The following is a 26,898-nucleotide window of genomic DNA, read 5'->3' on the forward strand; positions in this document are numbered from 1 at the left end:
AAAACAAGTCTCTGAAAAACTTCTACAGAAAGGGCACCACTGAGAATAGCTGAAGTACATAAAACTTCCCCTCTACGAAGGTCTATATGTCTAATCTAAGACTAATGTCATGAGCCACTGATCATTACTATGTTGATGTCATTTCAGAGAAACATGGACTCTCAATAGAAGACAGTTGTAATCAATTTGATCAAGGCTCTCTTGTGTGGCAGCTATGAAATGAGTAATTTTACTGTCTTTGAAAGTTATAGAATTGTAAAATCTCATGAAGATATCTCAATATATATTCACAATTGCACAATATACAAAAAATATGAAATATTTATTATCAGTATTGTTATTTATTTTTTGTCCACTCAGAAAAACAACTCAAAGGATTTGAAAATATTCACCAATCAGTAGAGAGATGTATAAGTAAATGTTAAAAATCATCTATTTTTCTTCCCTCTAAATAAGAACATGGTTTATTTTTCAGGTGAAGTCTTAATTTGTTTCAGATAAAAACACATAAGAACGTGCACAGGAGTTAGAAAATCATTATAATTAAAGACATGAGCTTGAGGGAAATTAATTAAACACCAAATATCACAGTTTTAAAACACTAGGCTTTACCTAATTTTATCATGGATTGTAAAAAAGTCAAAGAAGTGAGTCTTATGCTGATTAATATTGATTTAATGTTAATAACATACTCCAAAAAAGTTGTTCTTGTTCTTTTCAGCTATAACTGAACAAAAACTTATAGAACTAATAGTAAATTGGCTGATGTTGTACTTTAGGTAATAGCAAAAAAGTTATTTTATATTTCTTGACTTTAGTCTTTAAGTTATAATTTATATGATAATAAATCAGTTAATTAAATGATTCATTCCCTCTAGTCTCTTTTGAGAGAAAAAGAAAACCCAAAAACTTATAAACAGGTATTTGCATTACATATCTTGAAAATGGCTGGGCTTACAAAAGTCCCAAGCCAAAAGAGAATTTTGTCACATTTTTATATACAATAACACTTCCAGTCTTAGTGCCTTACACAAGGAGCAAAGCAGCATGCAAAAACCATGTACTCTGTCAGTGGTTCTGAACACAACTGAATCACTTACCAAAACAGTGGCATTATAAGATCTCAAAGGGGTGTAAAACTTCACTAAATGTTTTTTCTCTATAGGTAAAATAAACATTTAGTGAGCTTTATGTGTAAATGTTTAGTGTTCCTAAAATAAATATCCAAATGCATGGATTAGAATCTTCCACAATAGGAATATTGCCAAAAGAAAGAAAAAGAAGCGAGTATAAAAGAAAAAAAATTCAATCGGGACTCTTTTTATCTGCAAACGTCAGTAATCTACTGTTATTGAGGTTATTACTTACATGGTAAAATTCTTACCTTCTAATAGGATATAAGGAAAAGAAAATTTCATTTCATATTGGCTTCCTGCAATGACAACAACATCTTAACATCTGTGTAATCACTGATCTGCCCTTCAGGAAATAGTATTTACATTTCAGTGGGTAGAAACATGGACTGATAGAAGAATGATTCTTCTCAAGACTATTTATAGTACCAATAATGATTTTTCTTTGGGTTGAGTATCTCTTTATCACTCAATGTTATCTTGATTGGGAGTATTCAAAATTTCTATAATAAATGTGTGATGGTCATGTTGAAAAAAAAAAGCTGATGTTAAATTTAGTTATTAAAATAAAATAATTATTTGTAAAATTTGTCATCTCTTTTCTCTTATAAAAATTTTTGGCTAGTTTTTCTAAAATTTTTTTTTTACTTAATACTTAAATTTTTGTAAAAATATATGTGCTATATCAGGAGGAACAGCATTTTTGTATGTACAGATGTGAGAAAACTCGAAACTCACAGTCCTCGTAATAAAATTGTTTAAGACACTAGGTATGATGTTTGCAGTAGGCTTGACTCCATATATATTAGGGTCCATGATTAGGAGAAACCACAGCAATTAAGGTGAAGGTGAGTGCCATATTTTCACTATTTTCTGTGAGAGGATTAAATAACATGCTGGTCTTGATTTGGTTCTCTTAAAAGTTGGGACAGTTTTATAACTGAGCTTATATCCCTTTAAAGAAAACATTTAACTTTAGGGTCAATAACTTCTGTAATAAATAAAAAAAATTACAGAAGTACTACTCCGAAGGATGACTCTGGATGATCTTAGTATATGCATTAAATGAAATGAGAGACCAGGCACAACTCCCGGTATATGGCATTAGTTAATGACAACATTCAGAACACAGGCTGAGGCACACATCTGGTCTGAGTGGTCAGTGAAACCATGAATTAGCATTCCAGATAACTGGAAGAAATAGGTCAGGCAGGACTCATTGATTTAAAGCCCTAGGCAATTCAGCACTTTGGACAGTTCTCAAAGACACTGCTTCCTTCCAGGTACTTGAAGTACTTAACATTTAGATTACCAGACCTACTCATTAAATGCTACCTCTTGGTGTCTCACTAATAACTGCATGTAACCTTAAGCCCAAAGGAATTATCTGCATTCATCCAAATAACTCTGTGGTCTGTGTTTCACATGAAGCTTAAACCTTCAGTCCTGGTATGAAGGTTCATTACTAGTGTTATGACAGGCTTGCCACTGGGCCTTGCTCTATCAACTTAATTTTAAACTCAAGTGAATACAAAAAGGTGAAAAAGCAATTATCCAAGTTACAGAAAACAGTCTCTTTACCAGCACCTGATGGTCCCCCAGAGTCCAGTCCTCTTTACCATTTACATGCAAGGCCATTCAGCAGCTGTTTTATAGTAAATTGAAATGAGGTGTTCAGCCTGGGTCAGGGGTTGGTGATGCATTAAAAGGCTTTAGGAATCTGCTAAAGTTCTGCCTATGGCCATGTGGCATAACTGTAGCTGGTAACTCAAGCACATTAAAGCCTTCCTTGCAGCCTATGGTAAGTAACAAAATTGCTCTTTTTGGAGCAAGGATTTTGAGCCAATTTCTAAGAGGGAGAACTGCAATTCAGGACAGTCCATCTGATTTCGAAGCAATGTCCAAATTCTATTTTAGCTTCATTTACTCACCAAGATAAAAATTAGAATTGTACACAATGAGACAAAAATGTATGCATATGAGAAATGCTTAAAAGACTATATTTTTCTTCATAACTACTTTTCAGATGAGTGTTTCCTGTTCTGAAACAGAGTGGTGGGGTGAAGCACAGAAGCACTGTAAGAATGGTTTTCTCAGTCCTGAACAACTTAACCAGATATTTTATACAGGTGTTCCTTGATCTTTGCTGATAAATAAAGAAATGGGTGTTCAGTTCCTGAAAAAAAAAAATGCTCCAAGCTGGGAAGCATTATAGGCAAGAAGAAGCAGGGGATACCTTTCTACCTCCAGTTGCATTAGTAGCTTTGCTGTTTTGGTTTATGGGTTGGAATCAGTCTTAAGGTTCTGAAATGGTTCACAAGTCTGTAACCTTAATGCTTATCTTCTTAATTTATTTACTGGATTCACAGGTATTGGAAATTAACTTTTTAGTCTTCTTGGAAACTTTATAAAATAGAGAAGGCATCAGAATGTTTTAGCCAGAGGAAGGAAGGGAGCAATGGCCCTAACACTGAAGAAGGAAGAATATATAACATAGAACAACTGGGATTTTGTTAAAGTAATCTTATGAAAGATTGTTATCATGATGGTGCAACAGCTGTAAAAGTTCTTGGGTATTAGTCTAGTTGAGTAGTACACGATTGTTACTCTTTATATTCTGAAAGCACCAAAGCAGGAAAGGCATTCGCTAGGTTTCTTGACAATAATAAATTAAGGGTTAGCCCTGAATCTAGAGCCCAGGATCGATTCTAAAGGAAAAGCAGTAATTTTTATTAGAATGTCAGTTCTACTGGGTCTCAGATGTAATTGTAGGAATGTGTGAAGATCCTGAGATTGGAGGATGCACCCCTAGTGTCCATCCACATAATCGTGACCTGAGAAGACAGCTTTTTATTTATCCAAGTACACAATGTGTATTTGTAAGCAATGATATTGATTCCCCAAAGTCATACATGTAAATCAGCTGTATTATCCAATAATCAGCTCTATGCATGCTATGTGATTAACAAATTGGCACCAAACTGAGCAAACTAATCTGTTGATACTAAAAATAAATCTGAAGAAGATTTAGGACAATTCACTCTGGCTTACAAAATTTGGTTATGTTTGTAAGGTTTTAGGACATTTCTCTTAAAATTCAACTGAAACCTAAAATTTAAGCTAGATTATATTTTAAAATATATTAATATTAAATTTCATAGCATCTAGTTTATCATGAGAATATTAAAAATTTAATGTGAACATTTGGTTTAATATTTTCCCCTTTTATACAGTTAATACAGTCTTTATTTTTAAAATCAGAGAAAAGGTTATATTGTTAATCATCCTACTCTTGGTATGTTCCTGTTTGTTAAGACATTGTTTCTTTGCTATATAAATAGTATATTTAAATAAGATAATCAAATATAACACATTGTTATTGCAAACATGCAAACTAATGAATGCCACTAAATAACATCGAAAAAACCCATAGGAAAACATACTAGTAAACTTACTGTTTACTTACTGGCTTCTTTCATATAATTATTTTTTATGATTTAGACAGTTATTTTTTATACATAATTTATGGTACCTTATATGATTAACAATTTCTTTATTTAAAATATTTTCAATCAGTCTCCACTATGATTTATTTTTGACAATCTGAAGAAGAAACAAGACTCATGTATAAAACCATTTTCTTTCCTGGGTATTTTTGCGTACATTTTGTAATTTGGCAATAAACAACTAAATGTCTCAACCATAACTTAGGGATGTGTCTCATCATAAATTGCCTGAAGAATGTGAAGTAAAAAAAGGAGATTTTAATAATTAACTTCTAACAACTTAAAAATATTGAGTTCTTAAATACTATAGTCTACTGGAAATCAGCACGTAAATGAAGGAGGTAGTGGAGAGCCTGTTAACAAACCCAGCTTATTTGCTGATGGTAGACCTCAGATATTTTGTGGACTAAGCAGCAATATACCTATTATGAGTTTTGTTTATAATATCACTCACTATTAATTGCAGTTCAGTAAACTAGATTCATCTTTGGACTTAATAATACATATAAATACAATTTACACTTAAGAACTGTAAAGATGGAATAAAAGTTTTTTCCATTGTTTACTTTTCATTATTTTAAAATCTCATTATTCATTAGACATAAACTACATGCATGCAGATGTTACTTAAACATATAAATAAGATCACATCAACATGCTATTTATTTGTATTTTTTAATGTTATCATCCCCCTTTTGCATCTAAGACTACTGAGGTTCAGAGATACCAGCTGGGTTACATATTTATAGTGGGTAAATAATAAGGCAGATTGTGGTTCATATTACAGTGCTCTTTCTATAGAAACCTACTTCCCACATTCAAGGTTTTAATTTCATCTGTTGTTCGTGTTTGACTCGGCTACACAAGGAGACTTGCTATTGTGCTAGAGCTTTAGCACCATGAAGTGAAGTAACTGGGGAGATAATGACAGGATTTTGAACCCAAGCCCTGTGCTATTTTAGTTATTACCTAGAGATGAAGATACCTTATCTGCAAGATCACAGCTTAGCCTCAGGAGGAAAAAGCACAAAGATACTTCAGTGGATATGTACATACACATTTCTCTTAGATTCTTAGGAGTAAAATGAACACAGATCTATTTTAACCTTCCTTTAGGAAATATGTTTCAATCCCAAAATAGTAGCACATTGGTAACCTGATGTCTTAATACATTTCAGAGGAAAAACTGTGATGCAACAAGGAACAGACATAGTAGTCAAGTTGTGCTTACCTTCATAAGTCCCACTTTCTAGTAGAGCACCACTTTTCTCCAATTCCATAAAATCTTCGACGGTAATGAAGATATAGTCCACTCCGGGCACCTCACCCTCCTTATGTGGTCTTGTAGTGCCTGAATAAGGAAAATTTTAAATGAAAGAAAGACTTTGAGTGGTTTATTGTTGAACTTTAGAAATACCAGCATACTTCTGAATATTCAAGAGCACTTGTTTGTACGCCCTGCTAGTTGGCAGTTTACATTTGTCCTTCTGTTTGTTTGAAAACAGAAAAGAGAAGCGGGTAAAGATTAAAGTAAATATACAAAGCATTTTTCTTCATCACACTTATAAAGAGTTCATTGCCTTGGAATGTGGCTGCATAGATTTTTTCCAGTGAAAAATGCAGACCTTTGTGACTTTTTTGAAGAGGTGGTCTGAATACTGACTGGGCCAGGAGCCTGCTAGCTCAGGAATTTTCATCTCATTTCAATGAATGGACCTCTATTGTTCTATAGAGTGCTTTGCTATGACATAAAATACAATGGAAAATAGAGATGTTCGTAAAATGTCAATTCATTTGTATATTTTTATGAAATGAAACTGTTTTCACTTGTTAATTTTGCAACAAATAACTTAGATGTGATTTAAAGAATCACAAATTATTATTACCTAAAATTAAATAATAATTAGAATTGAGTAATGCTTACAATTGTGTTAGTATTATAATGCTCAAATACAATTTCCTTCCTCCCTTCCTTCCTTCATTAATGCCTTTAATTCTAATTGAATTGACAGGTGACATGCTCCCAGGTTACTGCAGGGGTCCACCAATCCTGTTTCCTGTATCACCTATAAAGTGAATGGAGCATATGTGGCCAGAGTGACAGAATCTTCATCCCATGACCCAGTACAGCTCTACTGAACCTTCTGTCCAGTTCATGAACAGGAAACAAAATACAGACATATGAAAGACTGTGGGTTTGTTTCCTGGTATACTTTGTTCCATAGACATTCCCTAAGCTTCTTTTCTTTTTCCATGCCACCTACATAAGACATTTGAATGGTCAGATTAGAATTTGGGTAATACATACATGAGAATAGTATGCAGAAGGTAAATATGTAAGCAAAGTAATAGTACACTGGCAGACTTTTACATATTTAAACTCTCCTCAATATTCTTTATATACAAAACAAACAAAAAATACATCAAACCCTTAACTTTTATTTTCACTCTCTAAAATCTTTATCAACTAAGCAATGAAAATGGCCAGTAAGTTCTCCTTTTGCTCTATTAGAATCAAATCTGAGCTGCAAATGAGAGGCAAGAACTAATGTCAGAATATATAATGTGTCAGGGAAAACTGATTCTTGGTAAAAATGAGTAATTTTCATTGAAAACACTTTTTAAGATTTAAAGAGGTTATTTTCTCTTTTCCATAATCATGTTTAACGACTTTCTCCTGAATTTGTTATTTTATTTTGTTTAACTGAGTCACATTTTGCAATATTTCCTACTGTTTTTATACTATTAAATATAAACCTCCCACACTGAGTATGCATAATGTTGTCAAATTAATGTTTCTATGAAAACCTTAACTTCTAATATTCTGACTTTTATGTTCTTAAACCTTGTGAATTAAAAGTGCATTATCATGGTTTTTGGCAATCAATTTGTTTTCCTCTTTATTTAGAACACACTCTAATCATTAAGAAAAATCACATAACAAAGTTTCAATTTTCCGTCCTAATTTATCTACATATTTCAGAAGCTACACGCCTTGATTAATTAACTTCTTGCAATGTGGTGATGTATTCCCAGCACAACTTGCCACAGGACCACAAGCCTGAGGTTAATTTCCAGGGCTCCTGACTTGACTAGAGTTACTACTGGGGCCAAATTTGTGGTTGTGCTCTTTTTGGAAGAACTATCAGTACTTTGGTTCACTGGGTGGTTTTCCATCTATACTTTGTATCTCAGGCAAAAGTGACTGAGTCCTTGCAATGGACATACAGGCTCCCAGTGGCTAGTTGCATCAGTATCACCTGTGACTGTTGACCTGTTTGATATTGGCTATCTATTTGGACTGGGGGCTGACATATTTCTCTCTCTCTCTCTTTTTTTTTTCTTTATTGATTTTGGAGAAAGAGGAAGGGAGAGGAAGAGAGAGAGATAGAAACATCCATGAGAGAGAACGTAGATTGGTCACCTCCTGCATGCCCCCCACTGGGATTTGGTCCACAACCTGGACATGTTCCTTGACTGGGAATCGAACCGGCGACCTCTTGGAGCATGGGTTGATGCTCAACCACTGACCCACACCACCTGGCAAGGGCTGGCCAATTTTACTGTTGCTTGAGAACTTTTACACTATAATCTCAAATGCCGCAATTACTAGCTTAAACATTGATCGTCCATCCTCTTTTCTCATTCTTTTCTTTCTAATTATAACCTCCAATCTCTTGATCTCTCCTACTTTCCCTGATATTTCCCAAATTTGGCTTCATTTGCCCCTCTAACTATTAAGGGTCTGGGAACAACTTAGAATCTCTTCTATTAGTTCACATTCACCATTTCCTGACTCTTAATAAACCCACAAGTTCACTATTAGTTATTTCTTTCATAGACTGCAGTTGTTACAGAAAACCATAAACTTTCACTGGCAAAGTACCCTACAAATTCAGATTATCTAATGTCAGTTTGAGTTTACTGATGCTTGGCAATCCTATTATACACATCTGTTTCCTCTGTGTCACAACTCCAACCATTTTCTAATACTCAATTGCTTTGACTTTTAGCAGAAGATATTAGTTCATTCTCTTTTTGGTAAAGGGGAAAATAATTTGAAACCAAATTCCCTGAAGTTTCCTAATTTTTACCTCCACTGTCTGTATTATCTCACCAGTAATTGAAAACGTACATTCATCTTGCTAAGACAAATCCCTTCTCCTCTGCCTCCTTTCAACATTTATTTTTTATCCAAGTTATATATACGAATATTTTCAAGATTCTACAATTCTACAAGTTTATTTATTTAAAAAAATTTTTTTCCTTTATTAGTTTTTAGTGAGAAAGGAAGGGAGACAGAGAGAGAGATAGAAGCATTGATGAGAGAGACCACTGATTGGCTGCCTCCTGCATGCCCCCCCGTTGGGGATCAGGCCCACAACCTGGGCATGTGCCCTGACCGGGAATCGAACTGGTGACCTCTTGGTGCATGGGTCGACACTCAACCACTGAGCCATACTGGCCGGGCAGCTTAGTTATTTAAAAACAAAAACGTAGACTGTCATCATCTCCCCACACACAACTTTCCATTTATCCAGAGGCAAACATTTTCAACTCTTACAATAGATTCTTTTTTGCTTTACCTTCACACCTTTAAATGATTTATTTATGATGTCTATTGTTTTCTTACTTTATTCATTATTCCTTGACTTCTTGGTAAATAAAATGAGGATTTACTGTTGTGTGTGTGTGTGTGTGTGTGTGTGTGTGTGTTTTGCCGACACTTCTGTGCATTACTTTCTCTTTCTCTCCTCCTCCTATACTCTCAATAGAACAAATATATTCTTAGGTTACTATTTAATGTTTACAGTAAGAATACCATGTAAATCTATTCCCAGGTGATACTTACAGTGTACTAATTTTCTTTTCTTGTATAGAATTTTGTTTTCTCTAGATTTAATGTTCTTATTTCCAGTTTTCCAGGTGTTAATCAATTGTCATACTTAACTCTATCCTAACTAGATCAATAGCTTCTAAAATATACCAGTATATTTAATATCCCATCAAATTTACCCTATTGAGGAAATCTCTCCTGGAGCCCTTGACCTGCTCCCATATGGACTACACTGGCCTACCACTCCGCTGCCTTCCTGGGGTCACCTTTTGCCATCATCCTGGGGAATTCACTTTACCTCTTTGTCATATCCTCTTTTTCCCAGACCCTATGTCTCTTTTTGTGGTCTCTTATCTCATTTTGGCAGAGCACATTTATTAGAAGCTTTATGTCAAAGGTTGTATGAGAGCTACATATGTGACACTTTGCATATCTGAAAATTTCTTCATTCCACCGTCACAGGTGCCAGATTAGACTCAGCATTTCAGAAAAGTAGCATAATGAAAACGTATTTTCTCCATCATGCTGCTCTGTTAATGTCTCCCTCACTCTTTTATTCCATCTCCAAGTACTTGGCAAATTCTATGCCCTGTCATCATTCCTTTCTGTACTCTCTCCACTCAAAAACTGCCCTCCTGGACCAGGCAATGTCTATATCAATGGTGTGCCTGCTGTCCCCTCTTGGTTTACCACTGCACTCCTGGGTTACGGCTGGTAAAGCAGGAGGCTGATCACATACCCTCTCCAAAGGGCTTATCTACCCAATCTGGAGTCAAGAGACTTAGTGGTAAAAGGTAAGAAGAGGAAAATATGGAGAGTTAAAAAAAATGACAGAAAAAGCTCATATTCTATTACTGTATTGACAATGAAAGGCAATTCTCTTGATGTGCTGTTTGTAGAATCTCTTTAGATGAACTTGTCTTGATGGAACATGTGGGAGGAGGTAAGTAAAAATATTTTGTTTAACAAATATCTTCCTGCCCTGGCCAGCGTGACCCAGTGGTTAGAGCGTGGGCCTGCAGACCCAAGAATCTCGGGTTTGATTCCCAATCAAGGGCATTATTTTGGTTGCAGGTTTGATCCCTGGCATTGATATGGGTCATGCAGGAGGTCAAGCAATTGATGTGTTTCTCTCACATAGATGTTTCTCTCTCTCTCTGTCCCTCCTTCCCTCCCAATCTATCTGAAAAAAAATGTCAATGGAAAAAGTATCCCAGGTGAGGATTTAAAAGAAAGAAATATCTTCCTTTCTGGCCTGTCACGTATTATTCTCCTTTCATTTAGCCTAAATTTTCCACCATCAGAATTACTCTTTGGTTTAGAGAAAACATAAACTACCTTTAAAACATATGCTATAGCAGATAAGTGAGCCATGGAATCAAACAACTTGGTCTTGGAGCTCTGCTATTTGCTGTCAGCATTACTTTGAGCAAGGTCCTTTACCTTGATTAACTCCAGTTTTCTTATCAGTAAAATGGAAGTAATACTAATAGCATCTTTAAAGGGTTGATTTGAAGAACAAGTGAGATAATCCATATAAGTTAGTAAAAACAATATTGAGATCATATTGAACACTCAAGTATTATGTTAAGTATTACTGTCTGGAAAAGCAGAAGTGACATCATCACTAGTTTCCCCCCCATGAATTCTTGCCACAAATATTAATTGAGCACTTACTATATGCCAAGCATTATTCAAGATATGAGATATTTCTTTGAATAATACAGAATAGGATCCCTTCCCTCATAGAATTTATATTCTAATAAGGAGAGACAAAGCATAAAAAAATTACAATTAAAAAGTAAGTTATGCCCTGGCTGGATTGGCTCAGTGGTTAGAGTGTTGGACTGTGGACCAGGGAGTCACCGGTTAGATTCCAGACAAGGACACGTACCTCAGTTGTAATTCAATCCCCAGCCCTGGTTAGGGTCGTGCAGGAGGCAACCAATTGAAATGTCTCTCATATCAATGTTTCTCTCTCTCACTCCTTCCTTTTCTCCTGCTCTATCTGAAAATCAATGGAAAAATATTCTCAGGTGAGTATTTTTTAAAAAGTAAGTTATAAAATATGCTGCAAAGAGTTAAATCCTATTAAAGGACCATAAATAAAATCATGAGCACATATGGGCTATTTAGTGGTTGAGTTGCTTAGATTATATAGGGTTAGCTTAGCCAAAGTGAAAGTTTGAAGAGGAGAGAGACTGCAAAGGACCTGAAGGGAGTCAGAGATCTGTAACACTTGTGGGCTGCAGGCTTTCCAAAGGTGAATGTCAGCTTGGCTAGAGACCTCTAGGAGGCAAAAGGTGACCCACAAAGTGCCTGGTTATATTTTGGAAAGAATCACTAAACCCCTAAAGAGAAAAAAACATTACTTGGCTTATACATTAGTACCCAATACAGAGATTTTTGAACTTTCAAGATAATTTTCATAAGATTGATACAGTAGCACATGGTGGGTTCTAATGACTGGTTGAGGCATGTGAGTACGTGCGCGCGTGTGCACACACACACACACACACACACACACACCCTCATTTTTAAAGAAAGAAGGTATGGCAGAAAGATTCTTAGAATTGAAATTCAGAATATCTGCATTCTCTTTGATTTAACATTTTAGGTATGTGGTCATGAATTTAGTTGATTACCAGTTTTCTTATGCAATGAAATAAATAATATATATGAAATGGTTTTATAAAAAGTAAAAGCATGAATACTATGTCTTTATCTCCTGTTGCTTCATTCCTCTTTAATAATATTAATACCACTAAGAATAATACAATTCTAACAAACATTGTTCATGGTATCTTATTTTGAGATCTATTATAATCAAAGTTTTAAATGAATTCATTTCACTTAGGCTAATATTTCTTTTGTAAAGATATGTTTTTATTGATTTGAGAAAGAGAGAGAGAGAGAGAGAGAGATCAATGAGAGAGAGACAAACATCGATTGGCTGCTGCCTGCACGCCCCCTACTGGGGATCAAATGCACAACCTAGGCATATGCCCAGACGGAATCAAACCAGCATCCTCTCAGTTCATGGGAGGATATTCAACCACTGACCCACACTGGACAGGCAAGGCTAACACTTTTTAAAATGAAAAATTTCTGATGACCAAGGATACAGATTGCCCCTTTTATTGTCAGGATACAAAGAAATATGATTTAAACCCTGGCCGGGTTGGCTCAGTGGTTAGATCGTCAACCTACAGTCCAGAAAGACCCGGGTTCAGTTCCCACTAAGGGCATGTATCTCGGTTGCAGTTTGTCCCCAGCTCTGGTTGAGTCATGTGGGTGGCAACCACTCAATGTGTCCCTTTCACTTCGATGTTTCTCTCTCTCTCTCTTCCTCTCTCTCCCTCCCACTCTATCTGAACAAAAAATGAAAAAATGTCCTTGGGTAAGGATAAAAAAAAAGAAAGAAATGAGTTGAGGTATAAATTTATTCACTATTCCCTTTAATTACATGCTCAAATGTGGGATACAATGGTTTATACTTAGGAGGGTTCTCTGTGTTTTGTTAGACAGATACTTAAGACCAGGTGGGCCTATGGACTAGGTTGCAAGAAGTTTTTACCATTTGTTGAGTCATTTGAAAAGTATGAAAGGCTCACAAAACCTGATTAGTGGGTTAATTTTATCCACAGGCATAAGACCTTCAACAGCAAAAGTCAAAAAGCATAATTTTAGATCTATGTGTCCAAATATATATATATATATGTTGGTATTAATTCAATTGGCACCAGAAAGAGAATGCAATTGATGGTCTATGAACATCCCTTTGGAAAGAAATATGATTCTAAAAACAAGGCAAATAATCTGAAATGCAATGAAGTGCTGCACAGTGGTAACATGTAGCTAAAGGTAATTAATATATAGACTGCAGAAACTGTTTAGCTGAATTTCCTGAAGCAGGTGCTTACCTTAGTTTTATGTTGAAACAAATATAGTTACTTTCTCAATTCAAAGATTATGAATAGAGAGGCGACAGTGAAGTAAGACTCAACAGTGATAGCAAGTATTCACCCAGCACTAGGGAAAGGGTGGAAGCTAGGGAGCATAGAAAGAAACATGGATGATTCATCACACAGCTAAAGTCAAAGCTCGCCTTCTTTTATATCTCTTCTATATTTGGCTGGGACTTTCCTGAGTGGTGCTTAGAAAAGTCCGATAAATTTTATTATCCAAATTATGGTTTATATATTTCATTCTTTGTGTCTTCTGGACCACTTTTCCAAAGGAACACTAAATAGAACGGAAATAGAGGAAATGCTACTAAATTGAGACTTAGCTTTATCTCCTATTGCTTTATTTCTTAAAAAAAAAAAATCAACTTCCTTAATAATTGTTACATTAAGTACTGCATGAATACCACCTCCTCCATGAGTTAATGAATGCATACAATATTTCTGCTCAAGGGACATGTCTGAAGAGAATGAATTTGCTCCCAAATGGTTACCGTATTATTGATACATTGTGAAAGCACACGAAGGCCACTTGTCATTCTGTTACCATGGCAACTGAGGATGCCAATGAAATTTTTTTATTCTACTTTTTAAATGGAGGAACATTGCTTCTTTTGCCTTAGGAAGAAAACAATGACATTTGTGGTAAATGTGATTCTAAGCACATTTCCCTTCAGCCTTCTAATATTTCTTAATTTTAGTAAAATCTTAAAAAAACAGTCATTGAGTGACAAGAAAGTATTACTCCCTAGACGATGGTCAGTTCAATCACCTATTGTGATCTGTGTTGATGTGCTGGAAGTTCTACAGTGCCCACTGCTTTGCATATTTGCTGAGGCAATGGAATGGGAATCGCTTGTTAATAATTAATGTGTTCTAAGCAGATGGATCATTGTTTGAAAATCTGAGAAACTGCATTTTTTCCTTATGCATGTTTCTGAATATATTCTCTTTTTATTCCTATTCTTTCTGTGCTGCAAGCTGGAGAAAATAAATCTTGACAGCTACAGTGACTTCCTCTGGATTTGACCTTTAATTAACTTACTCTTAGTTTCCTGAAGACACTTCTTTAGTTTGTCACTCACTCATTAGCAAGTGTGATCATCACCAGATTTCTGTGCATGCTTCTAATAAAAGTAGTGAGGAGACTTGTTGGCAAATGCCTCTAATCAATATTTACATAATCAGCCTAAGCCTTGGGTTTTATTACATTTATTTTCAATCATATAATATCCAGAAATACAATTTTATAGAGAAAGCTAAAGCAAGCAAAGCAAATAATATAGTTTGGGCTATTGAATCATATGTGATAGATTATAAAGCAATCTGAGCTTTATAGATTTCGTATCAGCTGATGAAGTGGATTGGGTTAAGGTCAGAAAGTAAAACCTTAAATTAGGTATAAGAATTATTTATTGCCACAATAGAACCTATGGAAGTTCTATGAAACACTGAAAATTTTATAAGTTCATTTGTAAAATACCACTAGGAACTTTGACTTATGTTCCTTTTCTTTCTTTTTCTTTTAAACCCTCACCTGAGATATATTTTTATTGACTTTAGAGAGAGAGGAAGGGAGAGAGAGAGAAAGAGAAACATTAATGTGTGAGAGAAACATCAATCAGTTGTCTCTCATATGCACCAGGGCCAGGCATCAAACCTGCAACCTGAGTATGCGCCCTGACCAGGAATCAAACCCGCAACCTTTTGGTGTAAGGGATGACATATCAACCAACTGAGGCACCTGGCCACGGCTTAACTTATTAACAGTGTATTGCTATAAACCTTTGTAGGTGTTTAAAAACTCTCTCATCCCCTAAAAGAATGTTCTGTCAATTATTGTGGAAAGGTACATTGACATATACCAGAGATTTTCAACCAGTGTGCCTGAAGAATTTTTAAAACATGCAATGCTTGACTATTTAGCCAGGGGCACTGACCTCTTTTCCCTTAGATTGTCAAATAAAAAAATGACAACAGCTAACATAACAATAGCCATCTGGTGTGAATGAATCAAAATTATACATTTTTTTTTGTCAGATTGGCAAAAAATATATTTTTTGGTGTGTCACAGAATTTTAGTAATTAATTTATGTGTGCCATCAGATTTTTAAAAAGGTGAAAAATAGCTGACATATCCAAATAATGTTATATATCTTTCAGACACAGAGAATTTTTGAAGAAAAAAACAACCTCTTCTTGAATATCTCTGGATATAAAAGTTCAGACTAATGCCCCATATGGCACCCATTGCCACTCCGCATCTTCGCAGTTTGGATTGAGGCAGCATCATACCCAAGGCAGTTGCTCTGAAAAGGTGGGATGCATCAAAATCACATGGGGGACTCGTTTGCTGGTGTCACACCCAGAGCGTCTGATTCAATAAGTCTTGGGTAGGGCCTGAGAATCTGCATTTCTAATAATTTCCCAAGTGATGTTAATGCTGCTAGTCCTGAGTCAGTAATTTGAGAACCACTGCTCTAACCTTATTCAAGAGAGCAAACTAAAAGCAGTGTTAAGTTTCATCATTCTTGTAACTAAAGCAACATATAAAGCATGTAGTGCATGACCTTGGCATTGGCCCTAAAGTAATCTATAGCTCTGTACTGGGTTCCGAGGAAACAAGCCATTCTTCATTTGCTGGTATCCAGGTGAACAGTCAGGAGAGGTACTGAACACCACAGTGCTCTGTTATGGTGCCACACATCGCTCTTTCATCATTTCCTTAAAAGTTCATTTAATTTGGAAAATAATGGACTGATCTCCATTTATGTTTGCTTAAAAATAACCTTCCTGATTATTTGAAGTAATTCAGACTATCCTGGTCCTATATGTGCAACAATATAACTTAAATTCTGAAAGACAAAAAAGGCTTGAATATAGCTTGCCAGGAGTGATAAATGATAGTATAGCAAGACAAAACAAGTGTCTAAAGCAGAAGATCTCTTGCATTGGGAACAACAAAATATGGTGAATGCCAAAAAATAGAAGACACAAATGAAAAATTTGTGCATACTCAACAAGCAAAAAAAAATTGCATCTCATTATTTCCCTATGCCAAGGTATATATGTTAAATTATAGTTTGTCTACAATTGTTCTAAACAGACTAAATCGGCATGGGCTGTATGCATTGTGGAATTAGTACCCACAAGCTCTCTGTTGGTACAAATTATTTAGACAAACGTATCTTTTGATCAATTGCATGATTGCGCTTATACAATTATGTCCCTGGCGAGGGATAGAGGTGAGAATTGACATTCACAAGTCCTTTGTCACTCGATTTCAAAAGCCATGATACTAAGTAAGAAAGACAGGCAATGTTTGGGGTGATCATTTTTGAAGTTGATGCATAGATATACATTTTCAATTTTAAGGTCCACACTAAATAATCATAATTTTTGACAATATCACAACATTGTTGACTGCTGACAACGAGCACCCACACACAGAAAAAGCTAAGGCAAAGTGATTGATTTCATAATTGTATAGCATCTAAATCATCACTACTTTGGTGACAAAGAATTAGTAACCTAAATCTTATCCATTCCTTCACACCAAAGTCCATCTCCTCTATTCATCAGATTTCTGAGGAAACCGTTAGCTGTACATATTTCTTTTCTCATGAAAATGCACAGTTCAAGATAATCCATTGCTCATGGATACAGGGACATGATAAAATGACTCACCCAAGTGAAATCAGATTCCTAGATAGCTATATTATTGGCTTTTTGATCCATTGTCACAATATATAATAAACCTAACTCCAGGATAAAGGAACACTATACTTTTACTGATAAAATAGGGTAGCAAACCATAATCTCAAGGTTCTCGAGTTGACTATTAATTTCCTGATGTTTTTAAGAGAATGGAAGATGAATGCCCCTTTTGTTGCCAATTTATTCAGTTTTAAACTTTTGATTTTAATTCATCATATTTAGTTTATATATGTCCTATATCTGGCATTCTATAGGATGAATAAAAACAAGTTTGGATTCACTAATTTATTAACAGATAATGTTTCAAGATTACATGCTGAGTTAAAAAAAAAAAGGAAAGATCAGTAACTTTTTATAGATACCATATATATTTAGTTTGAAGCTTTTACATTCTCCTCATGTAAACTTAACCTGGGACAGAACTAAACCGCACAGACACCACCAGCCCACTGAGCAATGCAGAGCCTCTACTCCTTGACCTTCATTGCATAGAGAAGATTTAGTGGATCATAACCTTACCATTTCATCTCTATTAGAATCTTGCAATGACATTAACTTTTAGTATCAGCATATGTCTCTATGGTATTCTATATTCTGAAATGTCCAAGGTAGATCACAGAATACAGAGGTTACAGAATACCAGAAAGTCCCGATGAAGATAAAAAGGCAGTTAACTATTCAAGGATTTCAAAATACTGAAATACTTGTCATTTCATATGGCACAAATCATCTATTTAGTGACCAATTTGTATTTATTGAAGTTCTCAAGTATACACATGCCAAGCTATCATGGAGGAAGGCAAAGAAGGAAGAAGAGTTGGGAAAGAGTACTAATGGGTACCCATTGGGTGCCCTGGGTGAGTTGCTTTTATGTTTAAAATCTTGAGTTGGACAACCCTCTGCATATCTGGTATATCTTAGGTTCACAATATTTGGTATTGTATTAATTAAAGGTTTATCACACTATTTTTTATTGACGAAAAACAGAACACAAATTTGCAGCTCAACTTCCCTATTTTGAAAAAAAATACTGAGAAACTGGGGACTATTACAGCAGATATATATTCAGCTGTAGCTGATAGACCCTTAATTCCAAGTCATGTGCAGAAAATATCTGCTTATATTTTGGAACAAATCCCTCCACTGAGACCAGTGCAATGGTGGGCCAGCCATTAAATGTTGTGTTGTATGGCCTGGCTCCTCCTTAAGAAACCGAAGCAAAATGGAGAAAGGCTACTTGATCAAATAAAAGAATCAGCATTCTGAGAAACAAAATAAAACAGAACTAAAGTACCAAGAATTTTTTTTTTCATCCAATAGACAATGTTATGACACTGGAGGTTTAAAAGGGGGATGGGGTAGAAAATACTATATTTTCCTTTTTAAGACTTAAACTTAAAACATGCAACCACTATCCCCATACCCTAGATCCACATGACCTTTCAGGCTTGAAGGAACACCAGGCTCAGTTTCTGTGCAATTGTCATAACCACCAGGACCCTGTGTCCTTCTTTCCAGGCCATTGTGCTCCCTTCCTGATTAAGCAACAAATTGATAGTGATACAGGGAAGAGGAATGAGCACTGTGAGCTGTCAAATATGCATTTGTGACCTTTGTTGGATACTTTTACACAAAAATATCATAATGAAACCAAACACCTTTGGCTTCCATTGACCCTTAGATCAGTGTTTCTGAGAACTGCAATTATCATGAGTGATTATGAAAACTTTTATGAATTAAAAGTACAAAAAGAAAAATTTAAGGGAATTTTCAAAGAATGCTAATTAAGATACTTCTGGCATTAAATATTGAGTTAATAATGAATTATCAAAATAAGTATTAGATTCTTTGGAGAAAATATTTTAAGATAAATTCTTATTTTCTTTATAAAGAATAAGAAAACATGGTGACCTGCCAGGATTAAATTGAACAATGAACAAAAGAGAGATAAGAATACTGTCAGTCCAGCAGTTGACTCAAAAACCTCCCTGAAGCAGAATGAGTGTCTGGAGAGCTAATACCTGATAGGTTGATGATAGGCCTCTGACTTTCAAACCCAAGGTACTAAGCACTCTCTTCCAATAAAGAGCTCAAGAGTTTGACATTTGATAAAACTGGAAAGGTAAACTAGACCACAGGGCATGAATGAACCATATCAAAATCAACAATGTCTGCATTAACATCCTGGAACAAAGTTAAGTAGCTTTTTATCTCTCCAAACATTTAAATTCCAACTGTTCCTTTGGACTAAGTGTCTGTAAACTTCTTCTGAAAGGGTCAGACAGGAATTTTCTAGGCTTTGACAGCTATATCCTGTGGCAACCACTAAACTCTGTCATTGTAGGTGAAAGCAGCCACAGATAATACGTTAACAAATAAACACGTCTCTTTCCCAATAACACTTTATTCCCAAGACCATGGGCTGGATTTAACCCAAAAGCAGTAGTTTTCAAAAAACCTGTCCTGCATCAAATCTTTTGAGCTTTTGAGTCTTGGTGCTCTTGCTTCTACATCTGTACTTGGAAACCAACACGATGCAACTGAACTGCTGGCATTGGTTGCACCCCCTCAGTGCAGAGAAAAATATGACAATTTCTGATGGTGTGGCCAGTATTAAGTGTAACATTTCATATACATGTCCCTTTTAAAATGTGTTAAGACCTGGTGAACCAGGTAACTTTCTAATACACAGAAACAAAATAGGGGACAAAATCCCTGAGAAAGGAATATAGATATTTGGTACTCAAGAAGCTAGACAGGCCCTTGTATTGAGGTCATTGCATTGTTGTGCAGTAAATAATTATATCTTGCTGAACTTATTGTCATGACATCAAAACTGCTTCTGTAGCCAATGGAATTTAGTAGATATTTAATCCAGAGATGAAGTATTGAGCCTCTGAGTGTGAAGTTCACATGTAAATTTTATTATGCTATATCTGTAACACCCTGTATGTATGCTACACATCTACCATGGGACTCAAGCTACATATCATTTGTAAGAGAAAGTGATAGTTACAGTCAGATTATACAAGTTTGGACTTTTCATTGTAAAAATATCTCTTCTTTGTGTTTCCCAGTTACATTTTTGATAGTCCTGAGTTATGTTCCTGGATATCTCTACCCTAACTCAACAACAGTTTAGATAATGGCTTAGTTCTCCCTACTTCTCCCTGGGATATTTGACTCCTGGTTTTATTCTCTCAGGGCAGAACACTTGATCTGAATAAACTCTGAATGCATTTGAAACCTATCTGGGATTACCTTAAATCACCAGATAAATTTCTAACAAATACAAATAATTTCACAGGTGAGAATTAGACCATTCATTCTCAAACAGTCCATATGTATTTGAACAAAGAATAAATTTGGTTAAAATAGTAGAAGTTTCAAAAGAATAGAAGTTTCAAAAAATGTATTACCGAACATATTAAAAATTAGCAGATGATTTCAGCAAGAAAAAGCCCCCCCTCCCCCAGGCCTTGAATGCACTATTCTCTGTGTTCATAGGTTATGCTTATGTAAATATAAATTTTTTAGTTAATCTCTTCCCGACTAACACCCACTTCCCTCTGAGATCTGTAGTCTGTTACATGCATCCATGCTTTGGAACCTATTTTTTTTTGTCAGTTTATCTTTTACTCATGCATAGCACTTCTATTTCTCTTAATAATTCCATAAAGTGGGTAGCATTTTACAGCTTGAGTAACTTGCCCAAATCACAGGACTAGTAGATGGCAGAAGTCAGGATCAAATCCCAGTCAGGCTGGCTGCAGAGGCCAGGCTCCTAAGTAGAGGGTACTCCACTCTCACACAAGAACTGCTCTATATAAATTTTGTTGAGAGATGGATAGGCGCAGTGGGTGGGAGTGGTAGCTAAATGAGAGGTGAGAAACCACCATTCAGAGCATATTCAGATCAAGTGTTCTGCTCTAAGAGAATAATAAAACCAGTAGTCAAATATCCCATGGAGAAGTAGGAAGAACTAAGCCATTATCTAAACTGTTGCTGAGTTAGGAAAGAGATATCCAGGACCATAACTCAGCACTATCAAGAACATTGCTGGGAAACACAAAGGAGAGGCAGTTTTGCAATGAAAAGCCCAAACTTGTAAAATTGCGAAGCTACAAACATTTTAAAAATATATAAGAGCTCTGAGCAACAGAAAAGTAATTTCCTCACAAATATTAAGAATCAGATGAAGTTTTATTTATTCAGAATGAATTTCCCTTTTACAAGTCACATTATAGAAATATGACTTCTAGAAATATCAACAAATATTTATTTGGTGTTTACACTGTCTACTAGAAAGAAAAAATACTGAAAATACTTTAAAAATTATTCTATTATCAAGGAGACTTCAAGTTATTAAGGTACAGACAACTGCAGCCATCTGTATAATTATCTCAAAACAGTTCTAAATTGGTAAATATAAAATATTTTTTAAAATATCTTTAAAGGATAAAAGATGGTTTAAAGAAAAAGTAACAATATATAATAGGGTTTATAACATACCATGAATTAAAATGTATGACAATAGCACAAAGGCTGGGGGAGGGGAATGGAGGTGTACTATGGTAAACTTCTGATATTGCAAGTGAAGTGCTATATCATTTCATGGCTGACATGGTAAGTTTAAGATGCATAATATAAAGCCTAAAGCAACCTTTAAAAAACACAATTTAACAAATATCATCAGATTAGAATAAAAAAGCAGGTCCTAACTCCATGCTGCCTATAAGAAATACATTTCAAATACAACAACATCAAAAATAAGGTAAAAGTGAAAGGATAGAAAAAAATATGTCACACTATGATTAAATGAAAGCTGGAATGCTGTGCTAGCATTAGAGAAAGTAGACTTTACAGCAAAGAATATTGATGGAGATAGAGGGTCATTTCATAATAATAAAGGAGTTAATTCATCGAGGACATACAAAGCTTAAATGTTTATATACCTATAACAGAGATTCAAAATACATGAATCAAAAAACATAACTTCAAAGAGAAATTGACAAGTCCACAATTACATTCAGATACTGCAACATCCCTTTCAATAACTGATAAAGCAAGCAGACAGAAAATCAGTAAAGATACAGACCTAAACAACACTATCTACCAACTTAACATGACATTTATAGATACTCCACTCTACAGCAGCATGATATACATTTTTTTAAGTGCATATAGAAGATCTACCAAGATAGACCATACCTGGATCATAATATAAGTTTCAATACTTTAGTTTGGCTGAAATACAAGAATTATGTTTTCTCACCACAATAACATTAAATTAGTAACCAATAAAAGAGAGACATCTAGAAAAGCCACAAATATTTGGGAACTACACAACACACTGCACAATAGTCCATAGGTCAAAGAAGAAATAAAAAATGTAGTTAGAAATTATTTTGAACTAAGTAGAAATAAAAACACAGACTATCAAAATGTATGAGATAGTAATAAATCAGGAATTACACAGTTGTAATCCATTATATCTATATTAGAAATAACAAAGTTCTCAAATCTGGAACTAGAAAAAGAAAAGCAAATGTCAGTTTGCAAACTGGACACCTACAGCAGGAAGAGATGTCAGAAAGAGGCAAACCACTCCGAATTGGTAGGTGGCAGGTTTAATAAGCAAGTAACTTTACAAATGAGGCTCGTCTTGCATGGTCCCAAGATGAGCAGATCTCCATGCATGCCCGCCACAATCTTAGAAGTTTATATAGAGGCTTTATACCATCCAGATGGTCTCAGCAACAAATTGCTGGCTCAAGGCAGCATCCTAGGAAATGGCTCCTTTGGTGGAAAGGGTGTGCAGAACATACATCACAAGGACAGGTGAATTGGGGAGGAGGAAAGGAGCCTCTGAGTAGGGTTTGCAGGTCAACAAGTAGTCATATCCTCTCCATGACCTCAACCAACAGCAAATTAAACCCAAAGTAAGAACAAAGGTAATAAAAAAGATCAGAGTAGCAGTCAATAAAATAAAGAGTAAGCAATAGAGAAACAATAAAACCAACAGCTGGTTCTTTGAAAAGATCAATAAAATTGATAAATCTAGCCCAACTGATCTCAAGAAACAAGAATAGATGCAAATTACCAACATTAGCAATGAAAGAAGTAAAATCACTACAAATTTAACAGATATTAAAATCTTATTAATGGGATAGTATTGATAAATTGATGCCAATACATTTGACAACTTAGATAAAATTAACAAATTTCCTGACACAATTAAAGCACATTTAAGAACACATGCATAGCCTGAATAGTATAAATACATATATGCATGCACATGTGTGTGTGTGTGTGTGTGTGTGTGTGTGTTCAAGTTTGTAACTAAAAATTATCCCTGCAAGAAAACTCCAGAGCCAGATAGCATTGCTGGTAAATTTTGTCAAACATTTAAGGAAGGAATAATATCAATTCTACACAAACTCCTTTAGCAAACTAAGGAAGAGGCAATAATATTCAATTCATTTTAGCAGACCAGTATTACCTTAATACCAAAACAAGGCCAAGATTACAAAAAAAAAAATTATAGATTATTATTTCTCATCAACACACATATGAAAATGCTTACAATATTTTAGCAAATAAATACAGCTATAAGTAAAAAAAGATCATTCATAATGACCAAGTGATGTTTATACTAGACATACAAAGTTGCTTTAACCAACCAATATATTTCACCAGATTAACAAACTAAAAAGCATATATACACATTTATATACCATTTAATCAGAAACATATGAAAAGGATATTTGACAAAAATAAAAATCTGCTACTGATAAAAACTTAGCAAACTAGGTTGCAAACATATATATGTTAAAATACCATTTACTTAGTATTTTTTAAAATTTCTCATGAATGTTGAAAGTATTACAGATGACCCTAATTTTCCCACATTGACCTTCTGCCCTCTGACTCCCACTCCCCCCAAGGCCTTCACTGTACTATTGTCTATGCCCATTGGTTATAAATATATGCATACTGGGACTACATCAAATTAAAAAGCTTCTACACAGCAAAAGAAACCAGCTTCAAAGCAAAAGGGAACCCACTGTATGAGAGAATATATTTTCCAATGACACATCTGATAAGGGGTTAATTTCCAAAATATATAAGGTACTAACACAACTTAACAAAAGGAAGACAAACAATCCAATTAAATATGGCAGAGGACCTGAATAGACACTTCTCCAAAGAGGACATACAAATGGCCAAGAGACATATGAAAAAATGCTCAACATCACCAATCATTAGAGGTGATACCTCATTAGTGTCACCTCACACCAGCCAGAATGGCTGTCATTAACAAATCAATAAACAACTAGTGCTGGTGAGGATATGGAGAAAAGGGAACCCTAGTACACTACTAGTGGGAATGCAGACTGGCACAGCTACCGTGGAAAACAGTATGGCATTTCCACTGAAAATTAAAAATAAAACTGCCATTTGACTTAGTGATCCCACTTTTAGGAATATATCCTAAGAAACCTGAAACACCAATCAGAAAGAATATATGCACTCCTATGTTCATAGCAGCATTATTTACAATAACTAAGATCTGAAAACAGCCATAGTGTCCATCAGTAGATGTGTGCATAGAAAAACTGTGCTACATGCATTCAGTGGAATACTATGCAACTGTTAAAAAGGATATCTTACCTTTTGAGACAGCATGGAGGGACCTGGAGAGTATTATGCTAAGCAAAATAAGGCAGTCAGAGAAAGACAAGTACTGAATGATCTCACTTTATATGGAATTTAAGGAACAAAATAAACTGACAAACAAAATAGATTCAGAGATAGGGAAGCAGAAAGCTGACTGACGAATCTCAGAGGAAAAGGGGGAAGAGGGGTGGGAAGAGATTAACCAGTTACATAGTTTTTAAATGTGCACAACTTGTTCACAGATACAAACACATACAACAAAATTATGGGGAAAAAAGTACAATTATTAATACAAAATCTAGTACAGTTGTATTTTTGAAGGATAAGAGAGGAAAATGGGGTCAAGAAGGAAATTTGAAGAAGGGTTAATGGAGGAGATTCAACTGTATCTGCAATGTTTTATTAAAAAATAAAAAGAGCTGAGCAAAGATAGAAAAATATTAAAATTAATTAAGTCTTAGGATATAGTCAAGTGATTGTGATTGTTTTAATCTTTCTCCATTCTGAAGCCTTAAAGTAAATAATGGTACATAGGGGACTTCCGGTCAAGATGGCAGCGTAGGTAAACGCGGTATCGCGTCCTCCCACAACCACATCAAAGTTACAACTAAACTACAGAACAACCATCATTCAAAACCGCCTGAAATCAAGCTGAATGGAAGTCCTACAACTACGGAATTAAATCAGCAGCCACATCCAGACTGGTAGGAGGGGCGGGAGGGGCGGCGGCGGCGGCGGCAGTGGCAGTGGCGTGAAGGGCTGGTCCCACACCCAAGTGTGGCAGATAAAAATCAGGAGGCTCCCGCGGCTGGGAAGGTCCTTCCTGAGAACTGAGGGGTCCCCGCCCCACACCAGGTGCACCGCTCAGGGTTCCAGTGCCAGGAAGAGAAGTCCCCATAACTTCTGGCTGGAAAAACCAGCGGGAACTGAGGCTCAGGGAAGCTGAAGCGGCTGGAGCCCCAGGCACCTCCCTAAAGGGCCCGCACACGGACTTATCAGACTCTTTCCCTCTAAGCTCGGAGGGGAGGCAGCTCGAGGGGCACCAGAGACACACCAGGAAGAACTGAGCTGTTTGGCACTGGAGCGAGGGCTGGAGAGGGGGCTTTCTCCGGGGCAAACTTGCTATCAGAGGCCTTTGTTCCTTTGGTGAGCCCTTCCCGGGGGCGGCAGACAGTCTCCATATCTGGGACTCCAGCAACCTGGCTCACACTGGTAGCCCCACCCTGCTGACTCCCTGAGGCCCCGCCCCGCCCCACCCAACTTTCAAGCCCACCCAAGCTGTTGCCACTTGCTTAACCATGGAATTGGCCGGTCTTGGATCCTGCTTCAGGTTTTTCCTAAGTTCTTTCAAACGAGCAGCATCTGGTCTCAGTGAGCCCCATACCTCTCATTAAGTAATACACTGAAACAAACACAGGGAAGCAGCCAAAATGAGGAGACAAAGAAACAGGTCCCAAATGAAAGAACAGAACAAAACCCCCCAAAAAGAACTAAGCGAAATGGAGATAAGCAACATAACAGATACTGAGTACAAAATACTGCTTATAAGGATGCTCAATGAACTCAGTGAGAACCTCAGTGAACTTAGGGAGGGCCTCAAGAGCATAAAAAAGGACCAGTTAGAAATCATGGATACACAGTTAGAATTGAAGGAGGCATTAAGTGAAATAAAGAATAATGTACACAGCTTCAATAATAGAGTATGTAAATCCAAGGAGTAAACCATTGATTTGGAATATAAGGAAGCAAAAAATGCCCAATCAGAACAGCAAAAAGAAAAAAGAATCTAAAAAAATGAGGATAGTGTAAGGAGCCTCTGGGACAACTTCAAGCGTGCCAACATTCGCATCTTGGGGGTGCCAGAAGGAGAAGAGCGAGAACAAGAAATCGAAAACCTGTTTGAAACAATAATGGCAGAAAACTTTCCTAACTTGGTGAAGGAAACAGACATACAAGTCTAGGAAGCACAGAGAGTCCCAAACAAGATGAACCCCAAGAGGCCCACACCAAGACACATCATCATCAAAATGCAAAAGGTTCAAGACAAAGAGAGAATCTTA

General features: G+C 35.8%; 1 protein-coding gene across 3 annotated transcripts in view; it reads right to left on the reverse strand.

Moving 5' to 3' along the window:
• Nucleotides 1–26,898, reverse strand: part of MAGI2 (membrane associated guanylate kinase, WW and PDZ domain containing 2) — a 1,542,253-nt gene that overhangs the window by 592,326 nt on the left and 923,029 nt on the right. For all 3 annotated transcript variants that reach the window (XM_036247106.1, XM_036247104.1, XM_036247105.1), the window contains exon 3: nt 5,871–5,990. In XM_036247106.1, coding sequence (XP_036102999.1) covers nt 5,871–5,990 — 120 coding nt within the window. The remainder of the gene's footprint in view (nt 1–5,870; nt 5,991–26,898) is intronic.

This window comes from Molossus molossus, unplaced genomic scaffold (assembly GCF_014108415.1).
Source record: "Molossus molossus isolate mMolMol1 unplaced genomic scaffold, mMolMol1.p scaffold_m16_p_7, whole genome shotgun sequence".
NCBI classification, from domain to species: domain Eukaryota; kingdom Metazoa; phylum Chordata; class Mammalia; order Chiroptera; family Molossidae; genus Molossus; species Molossus molossus.